Genomic DNA, 10,910 nt, shown 5'->3' with positions numbered 1-10,910 from the left:
AAATAAGAATAGTTTTATTAAGATATTAAATGTCCCTTACATTGATGCTTCAACAATGATCAAAGCCCATGCCGCATAGACATGCTTGTTAGCGCTCCGCATACCCCTCCCCACTTCCACCCAACCAACCCTCCTCATTTCCTCCTTCATTGTTACAGTGGTGTACCAACACAACAATTTATCACATAAAATAATAACACAAAGACACATTATTGAACAACGAATGCTCGCAGGTACTGAAAGCTAGTACAAAGCCGCATTTTCAACTAATAGATAAACCATGTTCTCATATACAAAAAATCCAATCGTGTCGATTAAAAAGTCTCAAGACTTAAGTTCGCATTTTAATGTTTGATGAAGCTGAACTTTAAAAGTGTGCAGTGAATCTTGTGCTCACATCAGTTATTGTCATAATTATGTTTATATAAGACTTATAAAGGAATTAAGTAGGTACCAAGAAATATTTTACAGTTCAATTTAATGATCATGAATGGAAGGAAATGGTACGGAAGTTTACATAGGACAAAAAGAAATTGATAGTATTTTTTGGCGAAAGACTTAAACGCTTCTTTGCATTATATAGTACAGCTCTTCTATAAAAGCATGCAAAAAAAAAAATTTGATTGACTTGCTTGCTATGTTTGCTTGGATGTTTTCAAACAATAGGTAGGCGGAGTTTCAATACATACTGGGATTTGATTGGACAAATACAAACTGACAGGAATTGAAGTTCATGTTTATTGTCCAAACAAATTCTATTATATAGTAAACAGACTACTTACCTGTCGTTTACAAACATCCAACTAAAAACTCGAAAACATTTTAACAGACAGTGGTCATGTTTGTTGATGAATATTGTTTTTCCTAGATTCACTCTTGAAAAATCATTTGGTAACATTTGGTCAAGTAATTTCAGAAAAGATCTTTTTGTAATTGCGGACGCCAAGACAATACATGAACATGTGTAGATTTGTATTGTTTTAAACTGGTATGACCTTTTAAAGTTAAATGTAGGTGTTTAATCTAAGAATTTCTTTTTTAAACTTATATACTTGTTTTATACTCAATTGGTAGTATGAAGCTACGAGATATTTTAATTTTTGAAATTGAAGGCACAATTAACAAAGCAAACGGTAGTTTCAAATACTTTTAAATAGATCTTTAAAGATAATGTACCCTTGTGTTGGTCCCATGCTAAACATAACAAAAATCTCTGTACAAAGGTTATCTCGTCTTCATTCTCTGACATATTCTAGTCTGTCCTTTCATAAAATAGTGATTTTTTTAGTGTTATATCGAAAAATACCTGATAACCGTTCAGACAAAAAAAAATATGTTGAAAAAATCTTACAGATACAGCAAGTGATTCTTAATAGCTATAAGATACATTTTTCTTTTCAAATACAACTTTTAAATCTGACGGGAAACTATTCCAAGCTTAAAACTTTCACTGTAAAATCCATATCATTGTGAAAGATACACGTAAGCTTTAATAAAAAAAATTGCTACTTTTGTAGTAGGATCTGCTTAAAATTCCGGAGCACACGAAATCATTCATGATTTTAAGTGGGATTTGTGATTCTCATGTCTTTAGTTTTCTAATTTGTCTTTAATTGGTCTTGTTGGTTTTTTTTTATTTTGTTTTTACAATGACATTGTCAGTTTGTTTTTCGACTTACACAAATAATTTATGAAAAGCTTATTGTTATCATCAGTAATTTTGTATCTTTCATAAAAGGACGAACACACGGATTTAAAAAAAAAATCCATATCATTGTGAAAGATACACGTAAGCTTTAATCCAAAAAATAAGCTGGTAGAGTTGTATTTCAATAACTGAATAGGATCACGTTATCTTGAGATTTTCGTTTAGGAATTATTTTACTCATGAGTCATTTGCCATTGTGCAGTTACTATTGACATTTATTTAAAAGATTATGAACATATTAAACTAGTTATATCAAGTATTTTGTCCTCCAACACTACTGAAGAGACATATTTATACATTAATTATCGAAAAACGCATCTGGTGCAGTAAATTTCTATTTTGTGTGTTACTTACGTAGCTGTTACAAAGACTATTGAACGATTTAAAAGACAGAACTCTTCTTAACCGAGCAAGGACAGCACTATGATCACAAAAGCATATACATAACTAGTGTATTATTATAATGATCGTTAGAAGCTTGAATCCTCGGAACTTAAACAATTTCAATTTCATATTAACTACCTAGCTTTGCAATTATATATTATTTGTAATATTCCTTTATTAGTGTTTAAAATAACTCCATTTGAAACTTTTTATCAAATAATGATAATCGTAAATACAATTTTAAAATGACCATCGAAAGAGATTCTTAAAATTATCTCATAAAAGTGAATTTTGACAAATTGAAAGATCGAGTTACTACATATATAGCGTTTGTATAGCAATCGAAAGGTATGGTATATAAAAAACTTATTATTTTAGTTTACAACTCCTTTTTTTTTTGATATTTTCATTGATAAGCAATTGTTGATACTACTGCTTCTGTCTATACATATTTAAACATTCAAAACACACATACAGTAACGTCAATTAGAACTATAAAGAAACTAAAATTCCAACTGCTTGACATTTTGGCAAATGATTAAGCTGTAGGAGCGTTTACCTATAGATCGGCATTCATATTTGAAAATAAAGTTCAGTGGAAACGTTTATTTTTCATTCAAAATATACATTGTTAAGACTGACTGGCTTAGTAAATAGATATTTAGACAAATAACAAAAAGAAAACACATATACTAGTATAATCAATTAATGCCAGATACATAAACCGTTGTTTAAAATACACAAACAAGATGATATACATAACTTATTACTTCTTATAGGAATAAACAATTAAGACATTTTATGAAACAAACTGAATCAATGAAATTTAAAATATATCTCATTTGATAAACAATTCCTGATTAAAACTGCTGAATCAATGTACAAAATGTTTGGTTGATGGCCATTCTGATAGGAGAAACATCACATTCTGCATTCGATTAAGAATTCTTTATTTTTTGTTTATGTTTTGAAAACTGGTATACATATCCACAATTTTATTTTCAGTTGTTGTGTTCGTCTCTGTAATAAATAAATAAGTCACACATGCAGTACATACTCAATTGATGGAAATAAATATGCTAAAAAGTTATATTTCTGGGGAGCCGACTTTTTCTCATAACTTTTTTTTACCTGATTTTTGGGTGTATATGACTATAAAAAAGTAATTAATGACGCAGACATCTTTCTCAGTTTCAAACTAGACAAATCTTTATAAATTAAACATTAAACAACTACAGGTAAGAGTAAATAAAAGAAAGTTTAGAAATATGTGTCGCTTTTTTTGTTATGTCAAATAGGTGATGCTGTAAATTCCGTGAATTTGTGAATTGTTTTTTGGCAGAACAAAAAGCATATTTTACCAACTTCTTTGTCATGAATGATTGAAAAAAACATGTCTAAGAAATTTGAAAAGAAAAAATTGATATGGGATGTACATAATTTTGGTAAAATCATTTCTTTGAACACTTCACTTATTGTCACAACATTACGATTGCATGATGGCACTGACCGGATTGCTTGAATAATTCCAAAAAAATAATAAAACTGAAACCAATTATTAATACATAGTTTTACAATAAGCGTTGCAATAATCGTTTGAAACAAAACTATGTATATTTTGCTTAGAGGGATTTATTAAAACAATGTCATGTCCAGTTTGTGTTGTTTTATTGGTTTTCTGTGTTTTTTAACTGATTTTAATAGAATTTGGAATGAAAACGGGGAATGAGGAAAGGAGACCACAATTCGGCCAAAGTGCAAAAATAACACACCATGACGTGTTTAAACTGACTCCTAAACAATAATGTTTACTGTTCGGCAAAATGGACGCAACACTAAATTTCAAAACATTTAGATATGCTTTGTTTTGAACCATCCCCCTATACTTCTTCACAGTGTCATGTGGAATAAATTAAACAAACACTCAGAAAAACGCAGTACAACTCAGTTTAAAAGATTATGCATTCGACATATGTAAATCAAGCCCAATCAATCCCATGAGGTGTTAGGTATCATGTCATTATAACTTATACAACAAGAACATAACTCATCACTCGACACCAGTATCATAATTATACTTTTCAACCAACGCACCGATACACATATTTGATCTCAAATTTATAGGAAAAAAGAACAAAAACGAAAAACTGTTAAAGTATCCAATGAAACATTCACTTGCAAAACAGATGTATATAATTGAAAGAATGTGACCAAAGTGGAAAGTGAGAAAATACCGTGTTATTTAACACAGTCAAACTCATTTTGCATTAATAGATGAAAAAAGTCGAAACTTCATATTTAAGATGAGAATTAAAGTACTATAATAACTGCAAAGGTTTTTAAAATTTTAAGCAGACCATGTTTAAGTTTAAAATTTTAATTTCCAATTTGTTCTTTTGAATACATAAATTGAACGACAACGTTCGATGAACTGTTGTCAAACAATAACGATTATCTCACCTTGTAAAGACTTCTTCACAGTTTCAGCGTGTTGATCTATACTTTCGGAGGAATTCTCAACTTTAATTTCCCTGTTCCAATGTACAATATTTATAAAAAGAATTCTAATATCAGTTTCAAATAATTCATTTTTCATGATACTATATTTTGTAAAATACACAAAATTTGTTTATTACAGATTTATATATGACAGACTCATTAATAAAACTTGATTTTCAAAACAAAATGATATATGCTCTCATACTTTCCATACATAACCCTAAATAATACGTAAACACTGATGGTGATACACTTGTTTTTTTTCTTTAAAACTTTTGTAAAATAAAAAAAAATAAAAAAAATGGAGTTTATTCATATTTACCTCCCTAGGTTTGACGTTTGTGTATTATCTGAAAATAAATTCTGATGATACACGTATGTATGTGCCTGTTCTTATAAAAAAAAATATTCAGTAGCTGTTGTTAGAAAAAGTAGTAGATGAAGAAAAAGAAGTAATTTTTTTGAATGATCGTTTAAAGCATTATTCGTGTAATTTATCTTATTCAGAAGTAATGCAATACATCCTATATCTATTTTTTATGTGTATGTTCTAATTAAAGTAATTCAGTGGCTGTCGTAAGTTAATTGCTATTTCCGTTATTTGCATTTTATCATTTATGCTTTAACCCCTCCTTGCTTTGGTTAACATTGTTGAGGACCTTTATTTGTCATTGTAGAAGGTCTTTCTGTAACTAATATCTACTAACATTAACGTCATTGTAACTCTGGCTAAAGTTGACTCATTTATAATTATATTATGTCTCCTTATTTTTATATTAATTGAATGTTTGACTCATCAGTGTGGTAATAAAGGCAAATGATATAGCAAATATACCTCACATATAAATTGCTCGTATCTATTTGTAAAAAAATGTCATTTTAGGTCAAGTATGTCAATGCCTGCACGTGAATGACATCATAATAAAACCACATTTGACAATTATGCACTAAAGTGTCCAGCTAATATTCAGCTGTTTATGATCATTTGTCAATTAAATGTAAAGGGCTTGAGAAATTTAACTTTTTTGCAATTTCAGGAGCCTTGTAATGACTTTGATTAAAAAATCTATCTTTATCCGAATTATTAAGATTTTCCAATTATGAATTTAGTTGGCAATTAAGTAGTATTACATGATGTGTACTTAGTTTTCTGTGTTATTTTATATGAGCTATTGTTTGTCTGTTGGTCTTTTTCCCTTTTATACATGGCGTTGTCAGTTTAATGTGTATGTCCCTCTGGCATCGTTCGCCTCTTTTTATACCTTTTTTTCTAGAACCGCGATGCCTTTTGAATTCTGAAATAAAATTCTATAACAAATATTGAAAGTAATACCCCATATACTATTGTCAAACATTGTATATTTTCTTACCTTGTGTAGACATCTTCATAGATTCGTAAAGTCCAGTCTTACTTTCTGCTGGATTTTTAAGTTGTATGTCCCTGCTGTTGAAAGATTAGCACAAAAACTCATGAAATAACAAATATCCACTTCTTTGAACGTTAGATTCTTCAATGACATGAAAAACGAATCATTTGAAGCAAAATACCACTAAGGATGTAAAAGCTTTCAATTTTAAACAAGTATTTGAAGTTCTCAAAAGAACCTTATATATAAGGACTGTTTTCGCTGATAAGTTATAAAACCGTTATTCATGAGCCTTTGTTTCTTTTCATGTTTGTGCAGTTATTTTCTTTTATGGACTGATATACCACATCTTTCTTCCGTTTTCCCCTAATATCGTTGTTTTCAATTCTATGTAATATGTAGTAAGTTACGTAAATCTAGTATGTATATAAAGTTATTTTTATGTCAGCATATGGATGGGGATACAAAATGTTGCAATTGACTGTTTTTGTTAAATCAGTAAATTAAACACCCGTAGTTTTTACTACTCCTTGTTAATTTGGCATATAATTACCTCAGTGGGTCTTCCATTGATGTATTTCCTGAAAATATAAACAAAAGACATTGATTATTTTGACATTTTTGTTGTTAATTTTAACTGTCAAGATATAGCTAGGGTGCCGATAAAATATATTTTAATGCAAGCTTTGAAAATAAATGGCCCTTTATATTGAACTACGGGAGGTTGATTTAGTATAAGAGTTGAAATACTAGAACAAAAATGGATTTGTTTTTAATCCCGTTGTACCAATTTCTTCACTACTATCAGCTACATCACAAGTTGCTATTAGATAATCGTCTGTTTTAATGTGTTCGTTGCACTATTTGGTATTATAGGTATTAATATTTGATTGTAAGTAAGACATTTAATTACGTTTGTTATGTTTAATGTGACAATTTACTTACCACATGCTTGTTCCTTCATCGATTCGTAAATATTAATATTACTGTCTATTACGTTTTTCTCTGTTGTTTTTCTGTTGAGGAAAAGAAATTATATTTACACAAAGAGAGGATTCATCATACATAATGTATTTCCAATTATGTTAAAAACTACATCATAGATTTAATCGACACGTTAAAGCATCAAAGAACCCAATCAAAAGTCTATTGGGTTGGAAATGCGTTTTTTTAAAACTTTTTTTGTTTAGCTGAATTATGTAGAAAATGGTGGATTAAACCTAGTTGTATACGTAGCTAAACCGTCTTTTGTATGGCAGTCGCATCAATTTTTTATTAGATTATTAACATGAACTTACTTATTTGATTCTTCAACTGAAAAGAAAACAAATATGTTAATGAAGAATACGACCCCAAACTAAAAATGAAAATTTGATACGTACAATACTGTGTACTTTTGAGTTGAAAAATTCTGTTTAACGTAGAAGATACATTGAATTCGTAGTTCGCCAATTTTAAAATGATAAGTCTTCTTAAAGGAATATAGTTAACTCAGATTGTAACAATACCATGGCGCATGTAAAACAAGAACATATTTAGGTAACTATTAGTTAGTATATAATATAAAATATAAAGTGTATTTCAATATAATTAATAAATTGTTTTACTTTCGAATAAACAAAAGTCTACTCCTTTGATTGCAATATCTATTTCTAGCATTTTCCAATATCCATTTACGTACTATGATAATACGTAGCTAGTAAGAAAATATTGTTTATGAGTGGCTTTTATTATAAATTCTAATATGACGTCCTTATTACGCTTTGTAAACAAAGCCGTGTTCTAATGAGCACAAGATATGTTTGACACATGCGCACAAACTTATTGTTTAAATTAACGTTATTTCCATCGGTATCCTTTAAAATATATACATTTAGGCAGCTAACATAAACTTTCATAATATATTTTTATGAAACAACATATATTTATCCTGCTCGTAGTTTTTAAACTTATCAAATATGAAATGCAATGCACAGACTCCTGGAGGAGGAAACGGGAACAGCCAAACATTTTTACGGTAATTTCGTACGCTTCGAACGCTCAGTGTAAAATATCGACAAATATAATACCTACCCATGTTAAAATGAGCATAGAGCATGACATGAAGGAATTATTTCTTAAATAAATTCATGTTCCTTTTCTTTTCAAGCCTTTATTTTTACAATGTAGTAAGTTAAGGTAGATGTCACAATATAAAGAAGAATAAACATAGTTACCTTTTAATTTCTTGTCCATATCTTCGTATGCATTTGTTTTAGAAAGGTGTATTGAATCTATACTGATAAAGAAAATGATATCATTTGATAATTTGAAAGATCTAGTTGGAAATATAACATGCATATTTTATCAATCATATGGAAGGAATTGTCAAAATTAATCGCCCGGAAATGAAATTGATAAACTTGAACATAATTGTAAAAAAAGGAACCAGAAACTTTACTTAAAACAGGTCACTACAAGGTTTTAAAAACATGTGCTACAGGACACTTTGTGTTCTACTAACACATGATTGTATTTTATAGACGGTATAGTTTCCGATATTTACGTCAAAGTATTATAAAATACCATTACAATAGCATACTTAGTTGAACTACTTGTTGTCTCTTATAATAGTCCATGTCTTTTTAAAAATTTAAATATTTCTACTACATAATAATATCAGAATTATTCATACATATATACTTATAATTTATTTGAAAAGATCTTTAATTATATAAATATCAGTATTATTCTGATAAGCAATTGTCATGTTGAATATGAGTATCGAATGACTCTTTAATGGACAATAATTTCACAGTATACTATTAATTTATCATCACAGCAAAGAAACAATTTTGTCTGTTTTACAATTTTATATCTAAATTGACAATTTAGAAGTTCATTTCAAGCCAAATATAAAATATCGCTGTAGATTTCAAGTAATTTTAAAAATAAAAGAGATTATCAGATCACTTACTCTATTAAACAATTATAGAGGTGAATATTTTGTGAAAAACAAAACATTTTTTACACCTTAAATTGATATCAATGATTATGCATGTCGTCCAGCTTTTTGTTATATTACGATAAGTATATTTGATGTTGCTAATTATTCATATAAAGTTTATTTTGTCATTTATATTTGTTTATTCGAACTTTACATTTGTTCGAGATTCATAATGTACAGGTACCGTATCCCGGCCGAATTAACGTTAGTATGTACAATATCAGTGGTAAGGTTAGTACTTGTTAGTGCAAAATATATGCCATATGTAATACCGCAGTCTCACTAGGCCACGATCACACTACGATCTGTGAAAAAATGAAAATTTTGATGATCGTAGTACGACCGTGTAGATAGCAGTAAGGTCGTATCACGGTCGTGATGAGGTCTTCAAGATCGTGATGAGCGTGGCCAACTTTGAACATGTTCAAAACAATCGTGGTGCGGTCGTGGCAATATCAGGTCGTAGTAGAATCGTAGTGAGAGCGAACTAAGATCGTAGTAAGATCGCAAAGGTCACTGTACCATCGTAGCGAGAGCTGTTTGTCTGTAGGTAATTATCCATTTGCTCTAACAGATCAACCACGCTTCTCGTTTGTTTTAGGCCCTTTATAGCTTGCTGTTCGATGCGAGGCAAGGCTCCGTGTTGAAGGCCGTACCTTGGCCTATAACGGTTTACTTTTTTAAATAGTTACTTGGATGGAAAGTTGTCTCATTGGCACTCATACTACAGCTTCCTATATATATTGACACATCTGTGTTATCTCTGCTATCGTTCACTAAAATATCGTCATTTGAGCTTTATGGATCAGCAATAGGTTGTAATTCAGGTTGGATTGGTCAGTCCGACATATCTGCTTATTCATGATTCGCAACTTTGTTCCCTCTGCCTCTACATCAATCCCTACCACCACGCCCACGTGTTCTAGTAGATGTTGGTGGCATGACTGTATTGTTTCCGAGATATCTACGTATTAATCAGAAATAGAAGGAATGGAACTGTATTGATATGGAACACGATGTTGACGTTATTGTTGAGAACGTAGTAAGGAATGACATCAAAAGTTCAATGAAGGATACAAAACTTAATTCACATAAGTTTTTTCACTCCCCCTCCCCAGCCCTTCTTATTTCAATTTGTGAAAAATTGATTGACCAATACGGATATATGTAAAAATCAATCTCGGATAAACAGAACTTGCAGCAGTTTAACCCCCCCCCCCCCCCAAAAAAAAAAAAAAAATGATTTAAGTTTTTTTTTGTTTATCCCACATAGATCTTTTGATGTCGTCCCTTTAAAGATCGCGGTATGAACGTAGTATAGTCGTGGTAAGAACGTGCTATGATCGCAGTAGAAACATGAGAAGATAGTGTTGCAATCGGATAACTCGGTATGGTCGTAGTGAGAACGTGAAGAGCGCAGAAAGATCTTGATAACCGTAGTAAGGTCGCAGAATAAGCGCGGTAAAAACGTGTAATAATCGTAGCGGGATCTTTGTAAAAGCGTAATGAGGACGTAGTAGCATCGTGAAGGCAACGAAAATTTACATTTTCATGCCGCTCATACCGCGACCTCTCCACGATCTGAATTTATTTTAGATCGCGGTGAGCGTGGTGCGATCGTGGTCTAGTGGGACTGGGGCTTAAGCTAAGGACATATATGCAACTTATTAAAAATAAGAAAACATGATATATTATCAATTCTAGTTCAAGAAACTTTTTATATAAACTTACTTAATTGGTTCCACATCTGAAATAAAATCCAATATTTCAATTTAACCTAAGACACACACTACACGCTGGGTGGATACTTTTTTTTTTAGATAAAAATGCTTAAGTGTTTGGATAGAACGAGTAGACATACAATTATGTTTTTTAAAGAGGATATTCAACAACAACAAAAGAACAACAACATAAATAACATTTATTAAATGACTTAAATGCAAGTGTCTTTGCTTATCAATTTACC

General features: G+C 30.4%; 1 protein-coding gene across 1 annotated transcript; it reads right to left on the bottom strand.

The window, feature by feature from the left end:
• Positions 1-2,793: 2,793 nt before the first annotated feature.
• On the bottom strand, positions 2,794-10,756 carry LOC139524090 (uncharacterized). Its single transcript, XM_071318651.1, has 9 exons — positions 10,676-10,756; positions 8,175-8,236; positions 7,257-7,272; positions 6,904-6,974; positions 6,512-6,539; positions 5,962-6,035; positions 4,914-4,941; positions 4,553-4,623; positions 2,794-3,112 (listed from the first exon to the last, which is right to left on the bottom strand). The coding sequence occupies exons 2-9, from the start codon at positions 8,191-8,193 to the stop codon at positions 3,042-3,044; spliced, it is 378 nt and encodes a 125-aa protein (XP_071174752.1). The 5' UTR covers positions 8,194-8,236; positions 10,676-10,756; the 3' UTR covers positions 2,794-3,041.
• Positions 10,757-10,910: the final 154 nt, after the last annotated feature.

Source organism: Mytilus edulis, chromosome 5 (genome assembly GCF_963676685.1).
Source record: "Mytilus edulis chromosome 5, xbMytEdul2.2, whole genome shotgun sequence".
In the NCBI taxonomy this organism is placed as follows: domain Eukaryota; kingdom Metazoa; phylum Mollusca; class Bivalvia; order Mytilida; family Mytilidae; genus Mytilus; species Mytilus edulis.
This window is presented reverse-complemented; position numbering and strand designations above follow the sequence as displayed.